This window comes from Myotis lucifugus, unplaced genomic scaffold (assembly GCF_000147115.1).
Source record: "Myotis lucifugus unplaced genomic scaffold, Myoluc2.0 scaffold_45, whole genome shotgun sequence".
In the NCBI taxonomy this organism is placed as follows: domain Eukaryota; kingdom Metazoa; phylum Chordata; class Mammalia; order Chiroptera; family Vespertilionidae; genus Myotis; species Myotis lucifugus.
Genome location: NW_005871093.1, coordinates 431,245 through 452,687, shown reverse-complemented (window position 1 = coordinate 452,687; position 21,443 = coordinate 431,245). Strand labels below are relative to the sequence as shown.

The 21,443-nt window shown below is 42.8% G+C and overlaps 2 protein-coding genes and 2 non-coding genes across 5 annotated transcripts in view; all 4 read right to left on the bottom strand.

Moving 5' to 3' along the window:
• Nucleotides 1–9,121, bottom strand: part of SUMF2 (sulfatase modifying factor 2) — an 11,118-nt gene extending 1,997 nt beyond the window's left edge. Inside the window, 6 exon segments of the mRNA XM_023753407.1 lie at nt 1,818–1,973; nt 2,788–2,938; nt 3,268–3,312; nt 3,759–3,873; nt 6,841–7,006; nt 8,853–9,121. Of these exon segments, the coding sequence (XP_023609175.1) occupies nt 1,818–1,973; nt 2,788–2,938; nt 3,268–3,312; nt 3,759–3,873; nt 6,841–7,006; nt 8,853–8,913 (694 nt within the window). The 5' untranslated portion in view covers nt 8,914–9,121.
• Nucleotides 9,122–9,419: 298 nt separating this feature from the next.
• Nucleotides 9,420–19,725, bottom strand: CCT6A (chaperonin containing TCP1 subunit 6A). 2 transcript variants are annotated; one of them, XM_006088203.3, is made up of 14 exons: nt 19,436–19,725; nt 18,929–18,992; nt 18,154–18,288; nt 17,147–17,320; nt 16,539–16,642; nt 15,760–15,870; nt 15,360–15,519; nt 15,178–15,260; nt 13,710–13,806; nt 13,267–13,414; nt 12,499–12,632; nt 11,555–11,657; nt 10,704–10,776; nt 10,075–10,448 (listed from the first exon to the last, which is right to left on the bottom strand). In XM_006088203.3, exons 1-14 carry the CDS (start codon nt 19,570–19,572, stop codon nt 10,376–10,378), a joined length of 1,596 nt encoding a protein of 531 aa, XP_006088265.1. In that variant the 5' UTR covers nt 19,573–19,725; the 3' UTR covers nt 10,075–10,375. The 2 variants fall into 2 exon arrangements, with proteins under 2 accessions (XP_014310837.1, XP_006088265.1); XM_014455351.1 differs by lacking the exon at nt 19,436–19,725 and having other exon boundaries at nt 9,420–10,448; nt 18,929–19,381.
• On the bottom strand, nt 13,080–13,217 carry LOC111825895. The gene has a single exon (XR_002829132.1). It is a non-coding gene; the product is annotated as a small nucleolar RNA SNORA15 (small nucleolar RNA).
• Nucleotides 17,447–17,580, bottom strand: LOC111825896. The gene has a single exon (XR_002829133.1). It is a non-coding gene; the product is annotated as a small nucleolar RNA SNORA22 (small nucleolar RNA).
• Nucleotides 19,726–21,443: the final 1,718 nt, after the last annotated feature.

Sequence of the window (21,443 nt, the reverse complement as noted above, 5' to 3'; positions counted from 1 at the left end):
TTTTTCTGGGGGGGAGGAACGCGTTCTCGGGGGGAGACCCCGGAAGCAAGCCGTCCCTCAGTCTCGTCCCTCGTGGGGGAACTTTCCCGGAGAAGAGATTTTAGAATAAAAAGTTTTGCCATCCTGTACCATACCATGTTGCTCCCGCCGCCCACAGGGAAAACCAAGGTCCATCTAGAATAGGGGGAAGGGCACGTGGCAGTGACCCGAAGGTTCCCCATCCTGAGCCCCCAACCAGCTGACTCAGGTCCTCCCACCAGGGCCCTCCAGCTGGATCAGGAAGTGTGTGGTTTCCCCTGTGCTCGCTGTGGTCCGTGTCAAGCCCATCCCACTCCCACTGTCTCCCATCCTCAGAGACTTCGTCCCCTCGGCCTTGAACACCATGCTCAGAGCCTTGGGAAGAAAGGCTCTTCCTCTCCTTCTCCATGCCCTGCACCCTTCACCTTCTCAGGAACCACCTCTTTCTCTTCTACCACCAACAGGGTTAACTCTGCCTCATCTGCCCTGACTCTACCTTTCTCATCTCTCGCTCTTTACCACCAAAACTCTTCAAAAAGTAACCTATATTTGCGAATGCAATTTATTTAACTTGTTCACGCCTCTCATTAAAATTGGGTTCAGCTGCCACGACTCTATGGAAATTGCTCTTATGAAAGGGAAGATGAAGGGGCTATAATTTACTCAACAACTACTATGTGCTAGGGCTGCTACATTTATGTCTTTTAATTTAATCCTTGCAAGGTTGTGAGGCAAGTATCCTCTCCCTTTAAGAAACTAGCAACTGAGGCTCAAAATGGTTAATTTATCAAAGATCAAACAGTGTATGTCAGATTTCTCTTTCTGCAAAGCTCTGATCCCAAGGTCATCTGAAAGGTCCAGTCTCCCTCTCAGGCCCCTGTCAATGCTTCCCCCTAAAATACTGAGGCTGTGCTCCGCTCACTCTACAGCGTCTCCTGGCCAGTGTGGGAGGGCGGATCATTCTTTCCTAAGGTACATGCTTATGACTCGCAAGCTACTTGCTCTGACCCAGACTTCTGTCCTAAGTTTCAGACTCATATTTTCAACCTCTGACTGAACATATAAAAGACCCAAAGGCATCCTAAGCTAAGCTGATCCTACCCTGACCAAGTTCTGTCCCTCTGACCCAACAAGCATATTATCTATTTGGATAATGGTGGCACCATCACTCTGTTGCCCAAGCTTGGATTCATGCTTGAGTCCACTCTCTTCCACCCCACCACATTCGATTAATTACCAAACCCTGTCCATCTTCTCAGACATGCCTCTCCCATTGGGCTTCCTCTCTATTCCACTTCTACTTAATTCATGTGTTTATAATCACCTAGACACCCCTTGCCACCTCTGCAGCTCTGCTTCATCTAGTCCTGCATAATTAGCAAGAGTTAACTTCCCCAAGTCAACATCTGATATTGTTACTCCCCTGTATAACAACCTCCATTGGCTCCCCACTGCCTAGAGGGTAAAATCTAAAACCCTATCTTGGCACATCTGCTCCAAAATCTGCCTCCAACCCACTGTCTACTTCATCTCCTAACACCCCCGGCACCTCCACCATTTCCCTATGCTCCAACCTCTCTGAATTTGGCATGTTTCCAAACACACAGTGCCCTTTCCTAATACAATGCCAACACGCATGCTGTTGTGCTTGACAACACCCTTTCCTCCTCTTTTCACTTAGCAAAATCCGATTTGATCAGCTCAAATGTCATCTCTGTACTCTCGGGCAATGAATGATTTCCTCCTGCGCACACTCTGCACCACCGCCTTGTCTTTGGCTTCGCCCCCTTCCCAGCTTTAGGACACAAGCCCTCTGAATCCCACACCTAACACAGTGCCTAGCCGACAGCAGGCCTCAATGCTCCGAGAAAGGACAGGAGTGAGGAATGCATGTCTTACCTGCCACAGGTTGGTGCGGTTTGGCTGGAACTTGTTTCCCCAGGGATAAACCTGACCTGCGGGAGAGCAAGGAGAAAGCATTGGGGGGAGAGGTGAAGTGTTGGGAAAGACAGAGAGAGCGAGGGAACCGAAAGGAGGTTATTTTTATATCCCATGCCCATCCCTTCCACTCACTGCATTGCATTCGGAGCCCCGCCTCCTGCATTACCCCAGGGCAGTGCAACCCTAGGTGTGGTTCTGATCAATGCCTCTGTAAACCACCTGTGACCAGTGCACGTTGAGATCAGTGCAGAAATTGAGAGTAACCATTGAGAAACTTGTTCGTTGGACTTCGATTGGCTAAATGAACAAGCAACCTCATTTATCACATTAATAACTTTGACTATTGGTATAGCTGGTGTTCAAACTGTAGAGGCTGGATATGGTGAATTGCTATTTCACTCTCATAACTTTTTTTAATGAGCATTGCAGAACAACTAAGTTATGAGCAAAGAGCAATTTTTTATATTAACCCCTATACATCCATGGAAAAGGCATGTGGTTTGGATAACTCTGCTCCTCTTCTCTATGCTATGTTGGTCCGACTGTATTTTTGGAAACATGACAGACATCTCTGTAGAATCTCCAACAATAAAAAAAATTTTGTTTTTTTCATTCCATTTTTCCAGTTATTAGTTTTTATGGTATTTTAAATAAATACCATATTTTACATATTTTACATAGGTCTGAGATAGATGAGAAATAAAAATAACAACAGCAACTGGTCCTTCACTGCTCTAGGGAGCATGAGCCCTTCCCACCCTTTAAAGACCCCCATGCAGGGCGGGATGGAGAGCAGAACAAAGGGGAATCGCCTTGGTAGCTCTATACCCTTTAAGCCCCCTCGGGCAGCAAACTCCCACTCTTCCTCAGTGGGCAGCCGTTTCCCCTGCCATGCACAGTAGGCCCGCGCATCATTCCAGCTCACGTGTACCACTGGGAGCTCCAGTCTCTCTCGGATGCCAGAGCCGGGACCTGCAGGCTGACAGCCAGGAGGAAGTGAGACAGGCTCTGGGAGCTCGGGGAAGTCTGAGGAAGGCTAGGCTTAGGGCACCTAAGTTCAGCTTTTAACACTAGGGGAAGCAAAGAAATTGGAAGAGAGCTTGGTGAGTGAGGAGAGGTCCAGAACGAAGAGACTACACATGAGACTGACAAGAAAAATGGGATGGGTGATGGGAAGAGGACTAGGGAACAGGGTGTCTTGGCTGTTTTCCTGAAACTCCTTTTAGCTCAGTATTCCTAGATGGGCAAGGGGGCTAGGGAAGCCAGCCCTCCAGGGGTAGAAAACAAGGTGGAGGAACCAACCCTTACCTGCCTCCAGAATGCCCTTTCCACTGGAAGCCACCAGAGAACAGGCTACAAAGAAGAAAGAGCATGACTGCAAGATGCTCGAACCCATCATGCGCACCTTCCCGACTGACACACAGGAGGCGGAGCAGACCCTTCAGGCCGAGACTCAGGGCGTCCAAGTGAGGCTGTGTCTGGAGTCTCTGAAGCCTGACACCTCACGGCCCTCATTAGAGGGAGGCCTGTCAGGACGTTCTGCTTGTGCAGGATGTATTTTGAGCCCCATGTGTATCTATCTGGGTCTTTACAGTCTCTCTACCCAGAAACCAGCTCAGGGGTCCCTTCCCTGGAGGAAGTATTCACCTGACCCTTCCAGGGAGGGCTTCTCTCGCTTCCTCCCTGCCTCCCGCTCTCAGGTCTGATTTCTACCGTGGCCCAGGTGACCCCGTGCCCCACATGCCTCTATGTCCAGGTCCCACTCCCGTTCCCTCAGCTCCAAGCCCAGGTTTTCTCACCTTCATTTGCTGAGTCGCTTTGTTTCTAAGCTCATCGGAGACAAAGTCCTCAAAGACAAAGCTCCACCCAAACGCCTCGGCCTCTGTCCGGTACTTTTTCTCCCTGACAAACTCCCTGAAAAGAGAGATTTCGCTTGGCTTGGCTGAAAGGGTTCTGTGCTCCATCCTCACCTCTCCTGCTGCAGAAGAGCTCACCTAGCCTCATCCTGTAAGTCCCACATCACAGAGGTCCCATGAACTCCAGGGAATTCGCCTGAAACCCTGAGCAGGAGATTTTCTTTTAAAATCTGTTGCTATAAGGTCCCAGGTTTGATTCTGGTCAAGGGCACATGCCTGGGTTGTGGGCTCAGTCCCCAGTGTGGGGCATGCAGGAGGCAGCCAATCAATGATTCTCTCTCATCACTGATGTTTCTCTCTCTCTCATCCTTCCTATCTGGAAAAAAAAATTAATAAAAGCACATATAAGTAGTATGAGTGGTACTGTAGAAAAATGAGGAAATTTAAAATCATCCATTATCACACTAGTATGTATCATTCCATATTCTTCCTGGCCCCCACTCCCCAACCTTCCCACCCCGTTTAACAAGGTGCTTCCCTGTAATTATTGTCATTTGGAAGTCACAAAAACATGGGTAAAATCTGTTAACTAATGCACTTCCACTTTTTTAATGCATATACATTCTATATACATAGTTTTAAAAAATAGGATCATAAGCTATATATTATTTTGTAAGCTACTTTCTTCATTTAACATCTCATAACTCTCTTTTTAAATATATATGTTTTAATATATTTTTATTGATTTCAGAGAGGAAGGTAGAGGGATAGAGAGATAGAAACATCAATGAGAGATGAGAAAGAAACACTGAACAGCTGCCTCCTGCACACCCCCTACTGGGGATGGAGCCTACAACCCGGGTATGTGTCCTGACAGGGATTCGAACCACTGAGCCACACTCAACCACTGAACCATACTGGTTGGGCTCATAACTCTCTTTTTGACAACAGGATTATATATCATTATATTGATACAATATCTATATTATAAAAGGCCCATGGCCATAATGTGGTAATGACAGGTCACCAGGAGGTGCATTGAGCACCTCTCAGTCACCCCCCCTCCCACTCCAACCCCCCCTCCACCCTCCCCTCCACCCCACCTCCACCCCCCCCCCCCCCACACACACACACGAACACGAGCTACTACAGGCGGAGAGCTATCAGCTTTGGAGAGCTACCAGAGCAACGGGCAGGGCAGTCAGCTGAGGCAAGCGGAAGCGAACTACTGGCACAATCGTGCACGCTGGGCCTCTAGTGTTTAAATAATCCTTAAATTGATAATAGTTGTTTACAATGTCATCTTTTTAGTTAAATGTTTTTGGACAACTTTAATTCTTTCCTTCAGACAAATCCCTAGAGGGGGAATCACTGAGTCAAAGGGCCTGAGGAGTATATCAACAATCCTATGCTTATTTCAGTGTGTCTCCTGAATCAATTTTTCCCCATAACCTTTTATCTTGAAAAGTTTTAACTCCACAAATGTAACATTTAAGTCGTTTCCCACATTTGCTTAATTATCTTCCCATTCCCTCTCTTTCCTCCATCCCCTCTACATAATCACCCCTGTACTATTTTTTTAAATAAATTTTTTAAAAAATATATTTCATTGATTTTTTACAGAGAGGAAAGGAGAGGGATAGAGAGTTAGAAACATCAATGAGAGAGAAACATCGATCAGCTGCCTCCTGCACATTCCCTACTGGGGATGTGCCCGCAACCAAGGTACATGCCCTTGACCGGAATCGAAACTGGGACCTTTGAGTCCGCAGGCTGACACTCTATCCACTGAGCCAAACCAGTTAGGGCAATAAATCTTTTTTTAAAATATGCTTTTACTGATTTTAGAGACAGAGGAAAGGAGAGAGGGAGAAAGGGAGGGAGGGAGGGGGGAATATCGATGTGAGAAAGAAACATAAATTAGCTGCCTCCTGCATGCACCCTGACCTGGGATCAAACCCCCAACTTGGGTTATGTGCCCTGACAGGGAATTGAACCAGTGACCATTTGGTGTACAGGACAACACTCAACCAACTGAGCCACACCAGCCAGGGCACATACCTGTACCATTTGAAGATAAGTTACAAAACATATCACCTTGAGGAAACTAAGGCGTTGCAATTTCACTTCTTAGAATGAGTTAGAACCACAGTGTTTGACTCCTAAAACAACACCATTTCCCAAAGTAAATATAAAGGGAATTTAAGGCACTTTGCTAGTATGACCCTTCTCCCAGTCCCTTCTTCCCTGTTGAAGAAATTTCTGTTGAGTGTGTCACTTTTGCCCATAATCCTTGTGCTATGCCCAGTGTAATGGAAAATCCACTGGCTCAAGAATCAGGGAATTTGAGTTACAGGCTCAAGTCTGTCACTAACGGACAGTAAGGTAAACATTTTTGGACTTCAGATTCTTCACTTAAGAAAAAAGTAGATACACTTATCCCACAGTATTATTGCAAAGATATGTGATAGTGAACAAGCCAGTTTCCTTCTGGAGCAGTGGTTCTCAACCTTCCTAATGCCGTGACCCTTTAATACAGTTCCTCATGTTGTGGTGACCCCCAACCATAAAATTATTTTCGTTGCTACTTCATAACTGTAATTTTGCTACTGTTATGAATCGTAATGTAAATATCTGATATGCAGGATGGTCTTAGGCGACCCCTGTGAAAGGGTCGTTCGACCCCCAAAGGGGTTGCGACCCACAGGTTGAGAACCGCTGTTCTAGTGATTAAGAATGAAGATTTGAGCCCAGCCTGTGTCGCTCAGTGGTTGAGCATTGACCCATGCACCAAGAGGTCACCAGTTCTATTCCCAGTCAGGGCACATGCCCAGGCTATGGGCTTGATCCCCAGTGAGGGGCATACAGGAGGCAGCCAATCAATATTGATGTTTCTATCTATCTCTCCCTCTCCCTTCTTCTCTTTCTAAAATCAACAAAAACATATTAAAAATAAATAAAACTTATGAATTGTTTACAAAATAATGATGATTTGAAAGAGCCTTTACTCCTCCTGAAAGAATACCTGATATACCTGAAATCTTTGTTGGTGACAGGAAATATGTCGATGGCAAAAGGTTTTACTGTCACCTCCCGGACAGGTCCTTCACCATCTCTGCCATCTGGTGAATTTGTTCCCATCTGGAATCTCCCACCTGGCAGCTTAACCATGCTTGTCACCTGCCCATTCCCTGTAGTGGAAAAAAAAGAGTGTCATCAGTAATACATGAGTATGTAAAAAATAAGTGGCAATATTTGGATCATATGTAATACTCATAAAAATGAGTGTTCTTAAAAATAATGGAGGCTTAAAATTTTGGCTTTAAATTCTTGTTCTGGCCCTAGCTGGTTTGGCTCAGTGGATAGAGTCACGGCCCTTGGACTGAAGGGTCCCAGGTTCGATTCCGGTCAAAGGCACATACCTTGGTTGTAGCCTTGATCACTGGCCCAGGTCAGGGTGCATGTGGGAGGCAATCATTCAATGTCTCTCTCACGTTGATGTTTCTCTCTCTCTGTCTCTCCTCCTCCCTTCCACGCTCTCTAAAAGTCAATGGAAAAAACATCCTTGGGCCCTAGCAGATTTGGCTCAGTGAATAGAGCATTGGCCTGAGGATTGAAGGGTGGCCTGTGAACTGAAAGGTCCCAGGTTCAATTCCAGTCCAGGGCACAAGTCCGGTTTATGGGCTCAATCCCCAGTAGGGGGTGTGCAGGAGGCAGCCAATCAATGATTCTCTCTCATCATTGATGTTTCTATCCCTCCCTCTCCCCTCCTCTCTGTAATCAATGAAAATACTGTAATCAATGAAAATATATTGTAAAAAAAAGAAAAGACATCCTCGGGTGAGGATTAACAAAAAAAAACACCCATGCAATAAATTCCTGTTCTGCCACTTAATTTGCGGGGTGACCTTAGGCAAATTACTTAATCTGAGTTTCAATTTCTTCATTTATAAAATGGGAATAGCATCTATCTCATAGGCATAGCTGCATGAATTCAAATAACGTAAAATGTTGAGCACATGGTAGGTTTTCAACAAATGTTTATTTCCTTACCTTTCTATTCTTCTACACACAACCCTCTGTCCCAGCTAGGTAAATCTAGACACTATACTCTAAAATATATCTAGCACCTTTCTACCCATACTTCTGCTCATGCTGTTTTTCGCTCTCTTCCTTCCCACTTGTTGAACTCTTATCAGTTCTTACCATTATATCATGTACTCCAGAAAAGAAAGGACTACCTCTATTTTGCCAGTGTATCCCTGGCACCTAGCACAAGTGCACAATAATTATCATCAAATAATTGAATGAGCTCCTTCATACTTGCTGTTTGTATGCCTCAAAAAATCAAATTAAAAGGATCTTTAATTTGACCCCCTTATTTAACAGGAGGGAAATCAGGACCCAAAGAAGAAAGTAACTTAATGAGGCAAGCAGGAAAATCTCAGAATAAAAAAGAATTAAGAAAAAACATACAACTGCAATGCACAAAGTTTATTTTGATACTAATTCAAGAAGTAAACTACAATTAAAAAACACAGTAGGTAAATCTGAACACTAACTGGATGTTAATTTTGTAGGCAGAAAATGGTATGGTGTTTTTTTTTTTTTTCCGTGACTTGTCTTTTTGGCTATTCAAGCTGAGTTATTTACGAATAAAATTGTATTACGCCTGCATTCACTTTAGCATGATCCCAGGAGAGGGGAAAGTGGGTTACCAAAGAAGCAAGATTAGCCATAATTTGGGAACTGTTAAACTGGGTGATGGGTACGTAGGGGGCACGTTTAGTTATAATCTGTTCTTTACTTTATGCTTGAAAGATTCCAAAATAGTAAGTTAAAAGTAAAAAGGAAGTAAAATACAGTATGAGCTGTTATTAGCCTCGCCGGGCTGGCAGTCTCTGGGACGTGCCTCAGCCGACTAGGACTAGGAAGTGGGCTACGGTCTCTTCCCCACGGGGCAAAGCGCCCCACCCCTTTCCTGATAATCCCTGGGACAAAGGCGCTAGGGGTAAGTGGGCAGGCCGGCACACTGACCTAGCTCGATCCACGGGCCGGACAGGAGCGACAGCAGGGTCAGCAGCAGTAAGGAGCTCATAGCACCGCAGCACCAGGAACTGGGTACACACGCCTAGTCGCTCTGCTGCGCATGCGCTCCACACGCACTACGTCCCGGTGCACACTGCCCCCTGGCGCATCCTCTAGATATTGGCAACCCGAGGGCGTAATTAGTCCAGCCCAGGAAGGGGTGGGGTCAGGTTAAGAAAAAGCAATTTTCTCAGGGTTAGTGTGAAGAGGCCTTATAACACTGATAGCGAACCTATGACAACGCGTGTCAGAGATGACACGCGAACTCATTTTTTTGGTTTATTTTTGTTAAATGGCATTTATATTAAATATCAAAAAATTTCTGTGTGACACGGCACCAGAGTTAAGTTAGGGTTTTTCAAAATGCTGACACGCCGAGCTCAAAAGGTTCGCCATCACTGCCCTGTAATTTCAGAATCCCCTTCATGATCCTGTGAACATTTGGACTAACTTCCTTCCCTTTTATATTCAACCCCTTTTGTGCCTTGGAATACCAATGCAAGATGACAGAAAAGGTTTCAAGTTAAACATTTATTGCACACTTACTGTAGCCAAGTCCTCAAAATACAAAACTTAGCAACACAATTTCACCTTCAAAGACTGTTCATTTACACCACCTGACCTGTATAAAAATGATTTTTTGGAAACACGGTCAAATAATTTGAGGGGGGGGTGGAAGGACACTGGAGGTTTTGGGATGGGTATTTCAGCATAAGTAAAGGTCCAGGGTGTGAAAATACAGTATGGTCTACCTGAAAATCTCTTCTCAACTAGGCCTGTCACCATGCCTTCAAGCCTCTTCAAACCTCTGTCTCCTCTATTTTAATTTTTGCATTTTATAAATGTGCAGCTCTTTCAACTCCCTTGCCTCTAGTTCACCCATCTTTCTACCCATTCCCACTTAACTTTCCTGGGGAGCATTTTAGCAAAGCTACTTCAAAGCATGAAATGTCCCACTAAAAGATCCAATCATTTTACTCACAGCAATTGATACTAAAGAAACAGGGATGCTTTCAAAACCTTGTTACTTAAGTGTTATTTATATTAGCATAAAATTTTTAATAAATGCTCAATAGGGAACTATTGGATAAATTAAAATACATCATTAGAAGAAATTATTAAACCATTAAAATTTGTTTTTCAAGGAATATTTAATAAGATAGATACCATATGCTTTTCTAATGTGTTTTTTTAATATCACAGAAATGAAAGCAAAATATTCTGTGCATATTGGGTGAAAACAGCCTGCTAGTTGTGCATACACTGAGTACAATTAAAAAAAAAATAGTGTAATTATAATTTCAGACTTTGGAATTTTAATAGGTAGTTGCCATTGCTCTCTCCTTTCTTCAGATGGGAAAAGAAAATTCCTTTAAAAATCATTTGAAGCCAGGACAAAAATTCCATAGCTGTATTCTTAGGATCACTCTGTAGAGTCTTCATGATTCAGGTAGTACAGGGGAAGCTTCAATTCAACCTTTTAGAGAAGACATTCCAGCTCGCATGATCTCATCGACCAGGAGTATGTTGGTGGCAATCACAGTGCTGAAAGGGGGGGAAAAATCAGATGGCTCAGATTCCAGATATGAACCCTAATTCAACTGAATTTCCAACTAAACCATGCAAATTACATCCAATTAAATTTCCCTTTCCCCCTCCATACATAAAAGTTTCATTTTTGCAATTTTTCTTTTACATTTTGATGAGGGTGGGGGTGGGGGGAATTAAACAGAATATGCCAAATATAAAAAGAGTGTAATTACCTAAAGGTTATTTTAGTTTTGACTTTCCCAAACTTACCAGGAGTGAAGAAGCTGTTTCTTTACACAATAGTTATCCCATACGCCTACTTCTGCTGCTACCATTGGCTCACCTGAAAAGTAATCCAGTAGTCTTAAAATCATATATAGCAGATCGTAAGACCAGAATGATCTTGATTCCTGTGCACAGTATCTTTGATAAATGACTGATCTCTGCTTAGAAGACTTGAGTGGTAGGAAAGCTCTATTCCGTTACCAAATATTTAAACATCTTGTTTTTCTGGACACATTTGTCCATATTAAATTACAGCACTTGAACTATAATCTGGTCAAAATGGGCTTATCATTTTCCTCATTCCAGAGCCCTTATTAAATGTAAACAGCGTTGCTGACAACAGTAGGTCTTACATATTGACTGGATCTCAGTTCTCTTATATTGTACTTACATAATTTGTGTTCTTACACTGGCCTAAGACCAGGGCTTTAAATATTTCATTATATTTGGTTCCCCTCTTCCAGCATTATTTGCTACCCTTAGCCTTTTTCCATCAGTGAATATGATCATCTATTTTATATTTCCATATCATAGTCCCTGATAAAAAATTGAGTAAACCCAATATGAAGCTTTTCAATATTAACCTGAACCACCTACCACCACTCAGTAACATCAACAAATCCATACTCTTTGAAACTATTCAAATGTATATATTTGATTCCCTTAATTACTGTATCTAGTCATTCTGTTTTTATACTATATTTTAGAACCCAGAGTTCGCTGATAGGACTAATATTAAACTGCAAAGTAACTCCCCAAGATTCTTTTGATTCTCCCTGGCTTTACCTCACCTATATTATCGAGTTTTCCCCCTACAAATAGTTGCATTCTCTTACCTGTGTTCAAGTCCACACCCACAAGTTGACCTGATTCCGAATGTTCTGCTTGAACTTTAACTAGTGTTTCCTGAAGATCAAAACCAGAATTCTGAGCAAGAACCTAAAGGCAAGCAAATTTAATCCTTTAAAATACAGGACCTAAGAACCGATAGTCAAATGCACAATAAATAAATAGTATATCCATTAATAATCAATAGAAAATCATTATATTGATTGTAGTTTAAACAAAAAGCAAGCTTGTACTCAAGTATATCCCCTATACCAGGGGTGGGCAAACTTTTTGACTCGAGGGCCACAATGGGTTCTTAAACTGGACCAGAGGGCCGGAACAAAAGCATGGATGGAGTGTTTGTGTGAACTAATATAAATTCAAAGTAAACATCATTACATAAAAGGGTACGGTCTTTTTTTTTTTTAGTTTTATTCATTTCAAACGGGCCGGATCCGGCCCACGGGGCGTAGTTTGCCCACGGCTGCCCTATACACTGCAAACCCTCTTAAAATAGTTATCTCTTGCAACTTGAAACTTCAGATATTCAAGTTTCCTTTCTAGGGAAACCAAATACATTTGGATGTTCTAGTGCAGTGGTCGGCAAACTGCGGCTCACGAGCAACATGTGGTCTTTGGCCCTTTGAGTGTGGCTCTTCCACAAAATACCACGTGCGGTCGCGCCCTAAGGTACGATTAAACTTCGTGTCCCATGCGCCGAAGTCAGTATTTTGGGGAAGAGCCACACTCAGGGGCCCCAAAGAGCCACATGTGGCTCGCGAGCCACAGTTTGCCGACCACTGTTCTAGTGTTAGGGAGAAAACTGATCAAACTTACTCAAAATCCACATCATGAAAAAAAAAAACAAACCCCACACCAAAAAACTTTCACATTCATCAGCTGAAATCATTTTGTTCCATTTTAGAAAATGGACTGTTAACAAAAGTCAGACCTTGGGAATAATGAGCAATGCATCAGCAAACGCTTGAACTCCAAGCTGGGCCCTGCCCTTTACGCTGGGCTTGTATTTCACCAGTGCGTGTGACATTGCCACTTCCACTGCACCACCACCTGGAACTACACAGCCTGTTGGGTGGGTGGGGAAGGAAGGGGGAGAAGAGAGAAAATGCTCAGCTACAAAGAAAACTGTGGAATTATAAAACAAATTAAAACACACATACATGGCCCTAGCCAGTTTGGCTCAGTGGATAGAGCGTCTGCCTGCAGACTGAAGGGTCCCGGGTTCGAACATGCCCAGGTTGCAGGCTCGATCCCCAGTGGGGGGCATGCAGGAGGCAGCCGATCAATGATTCTCTCATCATTGATGTTTCTATCTCTCTCCCTCCCTCTTCCTTCCTCTTTGAAATCAATAAAAAATATTAAAAAAAATAAAACACACAAACATGGAGACCATTAATTTCTTGAAAATTCAGTGTGACAGCAATTTTAATATTGCATTTGAAAGCAACATATCAAATAACACGATCTGATTTAACTAGCACTTGGAAGCTCTTACAATCTCTTAACTTATTTATTTGTATCCACTTTTAGTAATGATATGCTATGAAAAAACTTGGCATACCATCATAGCCATTTTAAAGGGAAGACTACTTTTGCATGGTGTCTGGCTGTGTAAGCTACTGACAAAAAGAACACAGTATTCAGCCATGCCTTACAGAATAGCAAAAAGAATACAATTAGAATAAAGTGAGGATCTTACCATCATCAATAGCATTTTTAACAGCCCTCAAGCCATCTCTTATTGCATCTTTGATTTGAGTGAGTGTGTGCTTATTTGGTCCTTTGACCAATAATGTAACAGAGCGAGGATTGTTACATTTCTCAACAAAGGTGAACTTCTCTTCTCCCTATGTAAAGAGAATATTTTCAGAAAAACAGGACATAGTTGTACAAAGAATGATCAGAGAAAAAATGATAAATGGCACATTCACAGAAAACACACTGAATCACATTCAAGTAATTTCTTAAAAACACACACACGTAAGAGAAATGTGACTTTCCCATCAGAGTATCACTGCTACACATGGACCATCAAAATGCGTGTAAATAAAGCATAAATCTGATCCCAAGTTTGAATGAGTTTTTACTACTGAAGAATTCATGAACCAAAAAGTATTACCTTTGGAAAGAAAATACACTTACCAATGTATACTCATAGACAAGTCCTGCATGTCCCAAACAATCAGGATTTAGGTCATCAAAAGAATTTAGAGCTTCTCCACCACAAGCAAGAGTCAGCCTGAAATATTGAAGTATTTTAAGGAGATGTAAGTGATTTTTATCAGTTATGTTTAAAGAAAAGATTATTTTTAGGAAGCAATCTTTCAGAATTACATACTAAAATTATATTCTAAAATGTATTTTAACTTGTCCATTTATCACCAACCAGCTAAAAACTGGTCTTTTCTCCTAACCCTCCATTTAAACCACTTTTCCCAAGTCAGCAAATACTTCTCTGATATGATTTTTATTTTTTTTTAATATATTTATTGATTTCAGAGAGGAAGGGAGGAGAGATACAAACATCAATGATGAGACAGAATCATTGATCGGCTGCCTCCTGCACACCCCCACTGGGGATCGAGCCCATAACCCAGGCATGTGCCCTTGGCTGGAATCAAACCCGGGACCCTTCAGTCCGCAGGCCAATGCTCTATTTACTGAGCCAAGCTGGCTAGGGCTCTGATATGATTTTTAAAGATAAACAAAAGCTTTCTCATATTTCTCTGAAACCCTTTGATGCTGTCTCCTGACATGGAAATATATGTACACTCCGTCATTGTTTGAAAATAAAACAAGTATAGCCCAGCAGATGTGGCTCCGTGGTTGAACGTCAAGGCAGGCACCAAGAGGTCACCAGGTCAGGGCACATGCCAGAGTTTCAGGCTCGACCCCAAGCAAGGGGGTGCAAGAGGCAGCTGATCTATGTTGATGCTTCAATGTTTCTATCTCTCCCTCTCCCGTCCTCTCTAAAATCAACAAAAACATATTTTAAAAATAAAAGTAAAACAAGTATAAACCAATGTTCATAGTGGCATTATTCATCATAGCCAAAAGGTAGAAACCCAAATAAATGTCTCCTGACAGATAAATGGATAAATAAGGATGTGATATTACCCATACCATGGAATATTTGTCCTTAAAAAAGAATGAAATTTTGATACATATTACAATCTGGATGAATCTTGAAAACATTATGCTTAATGAAATAAGCCAGACACAAAAGGGCAATTATTTATGATTCCCTTATATGAGGTACCAAATTCAGAGACAACAGAACAGTATTTACAGGAGAAGGAGTGTGGGTAGAAGTGGGGAGGAGAAATGGGGAGTTACTGTTTAATAGGTACAGTTTCAGTTTGCAATGCTGAAAAAGTTCTGAAAATGGATAATGGTGATGGTTGCACAACAATGTGAATACAATTTAATGCCAATGAATTTTTTACACTTTAACAAAAGGGGAAAGTGATATATTTTGTATTATGTGTATTTTGTATTATGTGTATTTTATCAAAAGAAAAAAGCAAAAATAAATAGAGGGGGGGAAAGGAATAATCTCAGTTAACTTGCACAAATTCACATCACTCAGATGATCTGCTATCCGCCGTACCTTTCCATATTTCTTTTTTTCGCTCTGCGCAGAGCTACTATGCCTTCTTTTGCAAGGGCATCTAAGGAAAATGGGTCAATTCCCTGTTAACAACAACAACAAAAAGTTAGTTTTAATATATTTCACCTGAAAAATCAAAATGGATGATACAGACTAGTTTATATAGCAAAGTTCATTCTCACCTTTTGATTAATAACAACAAATCCTTTATTTGAGTCACCACAGACTTTCTTTTTCAGGTCTATTATTTTTTTAACTCTATCTTCAATGAATTTTCTTTCAGCTCTTACTAGTTTCTCTCTCTCTTCTGCACTCTTGTAAAAAAAGCCAGAATTCACTTCTCTATTAAAAATAAAAGTATGAGGGGAGGGGGAGAGTTAAAATGTTTATTTTATTTAACAAATAGCCACGTAATTCTGATCTGCCCCTGGTATATTCTGAGTTTATTCCTAGAATTCTCCCAAACCCAATTTGAGGCATTATTGTCTGTACAGTGGAGAAACTGAGTCTCACAAAGTGACTTGCCCAAAATACCAAGCTCCCCTGCTTCTCGATTCCATTTGTAAGAGAATATAAACTCACGTTTTTTCATATTCTAAGGACACATTGCATGTAAGGATGTATGCATCTTCTACTCTTTTTTTCATATCAGGATGCCGTGCCCCATGGTCCAAAACAAGACCTCTGATTAAGCTGTTAAAATACATTAAAAATTATGGTAGATATAAACATCTAATTACTATGTTACATAGCTGAAACTAATATTGTCTGTTAACTATAACTAAGAAATAAATAAATATAACACATTATATTGTTATTGACTTTCAGCCCGGCTGGCGTGGTTCAGTGGTTGAGCACTGACCCATGAACCAGATCATCGGTTTTATTCCTGGTCAGGGTTGCAGGCTCGATACCTCGTAGGGGGTGTGCGGAAGGGAGCTGATCAATGTTTCTCTCACATCAATATTTCTATCTCTCTATCCCTCTCCCTTCCTCTCTCTCTAAAATAAAAAACATTTTAAAAAATATTCCTTACAATACCTAATTATTTAAAAAATGTTTTCAAGCTAGATCTTTGAAATATATAATTCCCCAACAGTCTCCCATTAGGTTTTGTATCCAACAGTTCAATAAATGCCAAACAACCGATGTAGCTCACTTTTCTGAGTCATTCTGACTATAAACACATTATACCATTAACTTCAAAAGTAAATATTATTGAGTAAATTAAATACTCATCTAGGCAATAGGTATTAATTCAAAGACACACACAAAAATCAGCCAAAAAAATGTGTTGTATAAAGCGCCTATTTGTACACACAACACACTTCATAAGCATTTCATAGCATTCTACCACCTACCTTGTATCGGTTTCAGATTTATGTTTCATCTCCATGATCTCAACCATGAAGAGGTCAATAGGTTCATCTTGTTTTTTAATGGCCAAAATGGAATCAACTACAGCCTATAAGAAGAGTATAACCATTAAATGAATTTGATTTGCAGAAGTCAAGATGCTTATGTTACCTGTTCTGCAGTTTACAGTTTCTCGACTTTAACATCCTTCAAATTGATCTAAGTCTTTTTCTATGAGCTAATAGAATACATTTGCAAAGGGCCGAAGTCATTTATATTTCTTAAACTTCAATTTGTCATTACCTAAAGAATCAGACATCCCTCCTATTTTATTAAAAACATTGTTAAACATTGTTAACAGTAAGATTTTCAATAATAAAATCTCTAATTATAAACCTTTTAATGAAAGCTCTGATTATACCTTTATAACCTGGTCAGGTATATGATTATTTGAATTTCTCACTTTACTTTTTTAAGGACACTGATCAGATTATCACCGCCACAGGAATGAACCTACTTTTTCATGTATGAAGACTTTAGAGAGCAATCTATAATTGAAATTGGTAAGTATACTGATGTTTCTAAAATCAGGGGCTTTTAATTCAACACATACCTCTGTTAAGACATCAGCAAGTTCCGCATGAACTTTAGTACGCAGAGATGTTCTGGCCACATCTATGAGTGTTTCCCTGTCCATCTCTTTGCTTACTTTGACTTGTTCCAAAAACTGAAGTGCCTTTTCCTTTGCAGCTTCAAATCCTTCTGTTACTATTCTGGGATGAAGACCCTATAATGAAGACAATTACAAAACCACCACTAACCCTGGAGTTCTTCAATTAGATGCCACTGTAGTTCATGATAAAGCATATTTTCGAAGATTTATTCTGGATCATTCCTATCCTTTAATACAATATAATGTGCTGACTTTATGAATACATTTAAAAGGATAAACAGTCCTTTCAATGCAGAGGAAAAGAACAGACATTGCTCTAGCACAGAGTCAAAGCCAAGGGAACTATAAAGCACACTTGGGTGTTCACTGTGCAAACCGCAAGGAATAGCAACAAAAACTCAACATGTCACAACAACCTGCAGTCAACAGACCATTATATCTTTCCTATAGGTAATCTGAAATAAATTCAAATATTTACTAATAGAAAGTAGACAGGGTAACTAAGAGTCTGCTTTCTCTGTCTTCCCAGGAAGTTCTTTCTGACATCAGATTAGTATTCATTGAGGTTTGCTTTAATCTTGGAACTACTCTGAGCTAAAAAAAGGTGCAGAATTTTTATTTAAATTTTTGGTTGGCTTTTTCCTTATAAGTTGTCCCGAACATCCCATTTTTAGATCTCAATTATTAACCTATATCATAGACAGATATAATATATGCAATGGAACTTGATAAAAGAAAACCTTTCAGGCCAAGGAAGATTTAACTTGTCCAGAATCACAATTTGTGTCAGACCACGATAAAGACTCTGGTTTCCAGACTTAAGCCCCCCTGCTCTTAACATTCTGCTATGGCCTCAGCCACTATTAATGCATCAATTTGTAGAAATAAAACCCATATTATTTCTTATACATAATAAAATATCACAAAAACACAAGAATCATGTATACTTCAGAAATGTAGAGATCCGCCTGTTTCAGCAGTTCTCCAATGATTAGGACATTGGACGTGGTACCGTCACCCGTTATGTCATCCTGGGCTGTCGCTACTTTGGCTATTAAGGAGGCTGTTGGGTGTTGAATTTGCTGGAAGTAGAAAAAGACAAAATTAAGTAACTTAAAACAATCCAAATATACCTTAAAATGTGTGAAAGGCCTCCTTTTAAGTGCTACGTACCCAAATTGCCCAAGTGTTCAGCTACATATTACTTTAGTTATTTTGCACTGTCAGTTCCTGACAACTAAAACCTTTTCATGTATAAAGCTGTTTACTTCTCAAGATCATCTCTAATTTCCTGGGAAGGAAATCTGAGGCTCCGTTAAAGTTTACTCCAAGTGATAGAGCGAACAAGTACAGTACTTAATAGTTTCAAACTCATGCAAGCCTCTTTATGACAAAGCCCTTATGCCTTCTCCAGGATCACGTGGCACGATCCAAACAATTAACAGCCCTGTTGGCCAAGACCATCAGTAGATGCTAAATTCCTGGATGGGAAGGCTTTGGCGGAACAGGCTATCCATCAAGTCTCCAGGGCTCCTCACTGTACGGTACGGTACTGTATGTACTGTTGCTACTATGACTGATCACATTTCTTTTCTACTTCCTGCATTGTCTGGAAAACTATCTGATGAGAATACGATGTCCTCCTACATCGCGAACAAACATTACAGATCTTCCCACAAACCCAACGTCCTATGGAGAACCCCGACGGCGCTGACCGCTCACCATTTCATGCAGCAGCACATTGCCATCTTTAGTGAGCTTGATGTCTCCAGCTCCAGACACAAGCCTGTTCGAGGGGCAGAAATGAACCCGTGTGACTTTTTCCACGGAGACCAAAGGGACCCCCATGAAACCCAGGCCCGACGGCGCTGGGGCCACAGGGTTGGTTCCCTCCTCCCGGGAGGCATCAGGAATGGTGCAGTGCCCACCCCTCCCTGCTGAGCCAGTCTGCCGAGCCCCCGGGGTCGCGCAAGCCCCAGAGCACGAGGGACGGCCGCCGCGCACGCGGGCAGCTTTGTTCCCCTCGGAGACGGCACCGACTACGAGAGGCAATGGCCGGAGCAGGATACAGGCCCGACCAGGGAGAACGCGGGAAAAGGGGCCGCAGCGGCGCACGGAGGCCCGGGGACCCGGCGGGCTGGAGACCACCACTCCCGGCATGCGGCATGCGGCCCGCGGCGGTGAGCGCAGCGCGGGCCCGCCCGGCCCTCCCCTCCAGCCCCGCCTTACATCTTCATGGTGCCCTTAGGCCCCAAGTTGGTCCTCAGCACGTCCTGCAGACCCCGGGCCGCGCTGATGTTGACCGCCAACGCTGCCTGGGCTCGGGCCACCTCGGCTTTGGGGTTCAGGCTCTTCACGGCCGACATTGTGGAGCCCGCAAAAGAGGGAAAGACCGACGCTGGCTCAGCCCGGCCGCGAGGCGCTATCCGGGTCTTCTGGAAGAGTCGGGCGCGCCCGCCCGCCCCCTGCGTGCCTACGCGCCGCCGCCATTGGGCATTGGGCCGCGGGTCCGCCGGCGCCTCCGCTCATTGGGTCGCAGTCCTGCGGCCCCGCCCCCTCGCGCCGGGGCCCCTGCGCCATTGCGCCCGGAAGGATCCTGTCCCCGGGGCAGCGTACCAGTCCATCCGGCCTAGGTCTGCGGACCGATTTGTGCGCCGGGCCGGCTGGGTCTGGGTCTGGGTCTGGGTATGGGTCTGCACGGTACTCGAGAGCGGGGGCTATTTCCTGGGGGCCTCTGCCCGCAGGGTGTAGGGTGGGCTTTCTCCCGCTCCCACTCCCGCGGTTGGCCTTGCTCCCTCCCCTGCTTTTATGCCTGTAACCTGCGTTTTCTGGGTTATACACTCTGTGCTTGACAATGTTCCAGGTCCTCTGTGGGTACTTTAATGAATCTGATGAGGGCTGTGAGGGAAAAGGGGGCTGTGCAAGAAATCGGACGAGCTCAGGCGGGCCACATGGTAGGTCTGACAACCTCAGTGACCAAAAGTCACCACCTTGGATGGTCTGGTCACAAATTTCTAACCGTGCAGGTCAGAGCTGCTCGTCATCCCAGGCCTACATGGCTCCCTTAGCCAAGGTCAGTCTCCACCTGAGTGAGCTCTGTCCCTTGTTCTTATGCAGCTAAGATATCGCTTAGAAATGTATTTTCCTACCCCTGGAAGGCATAACTGCTGGCACCAGAGCAAGAGACCACAGAACCCCTCATTATCTTGTTCCCTGAATACCATCTCTGTGTGCTATAAATGTTTATTTTTAAAATATTTTTATAGAGAGCCGGGCCAGTGCTCAGTGGTTGAGGAGGTCACGGTTCCATTCCCGGACAGGGCACATGCCCAAGTTGCAGGCTCTATCTATCCCCAATAGGGGTGGGGTGGGAGGCATTGATGTTTCTCTCTTCCTCTCCCTTCCTCTCTGAAATCAATAAAAACTAAAAATATATTTTTTTTTTTCTAGAGAGAGAGAGAGAGAGGGAGAGCGTGAGAGAGAAACATCGATGGGCTGCCTCCTGCACACCACCCCCTACTGGGATCAAACCCACAATCTCCACAAGTGCCCTGACCTGGAATCGAACCAGCAACCTTTCAGTGCACTAGACGACACCCAATGAACTGAGTCACACCAACTAGGGTGATATAAATGTTAATTATTTTTTTAAAATATATTTTTATTGATTTCAGAGGGGAAGGGAGAGGGAGAGAGAGAAACACCAATGCTGAGAGAGAATCACTGATCAGCCGCCTCCTGCACACCCCACACTGGGGATTGAACCTGCAACCTGGGCATGAGCCCTTGGCCGGAACCGAACCTGGGACCCTTCAGTCCAAAGGCCAAAGCTCTGTCCACTGAGCCAAACCAGCCAGGGCTAAATGTTAATTATTAACTACCCTGTACCCACCAATGTAAAAGAAATATATGTTTCTCCATTTTGCCTTTTATCCAATCCTAGAGAGTTCCCTGCTATGCTTTCTTCCACCTTATTAATCTAACACCAGTGGGTTTCATGTAACCCTCTTTATTATCCTCCTTTAATTATGTATAAAATAAGCTCGACACTGCCATTCTCCGGAGCCTTTCTCAGTCTGTTGAGATCTTGCTTCCTGTTGTATGTTGTTAATTTGGCTCAAATAAGCTCATAAAAATTAGTTCTTTAGGTTTGGATGTTTCTTTTTTAAAATGTGTTTTTATCAATTAAGAGAGAGAGGCGGGGAGAGGAAAAGAGAGAGAGAGAGAGAGAGACATC

Excerpts from the sequence above, each read along its gene's own strand:
- CCT6A (XM_014455351.1), bottom strand. The coding sequence starts at position 19,366 with ATGCCGGGAGTGGTGGTCTCCAGCCCGCCGGGTCCCCGGGCCTCCGTG. Across the intron at positions 15,871-16,538 it reads AAATCTGAAACCGATACAAG|CTTAATCAGAGGTCTTGTTT; the intron begins GTAGGTGGTAGA and ends GTATTTTAACAG. Across the intron at positions 15,520-15,759 it reads TCCTTAGAATATGAAAAAAC|AGAAGTGAATTCTGGCTTTT; the intron begins GTGAGTTTATAT and ends TATTTTTAATAG.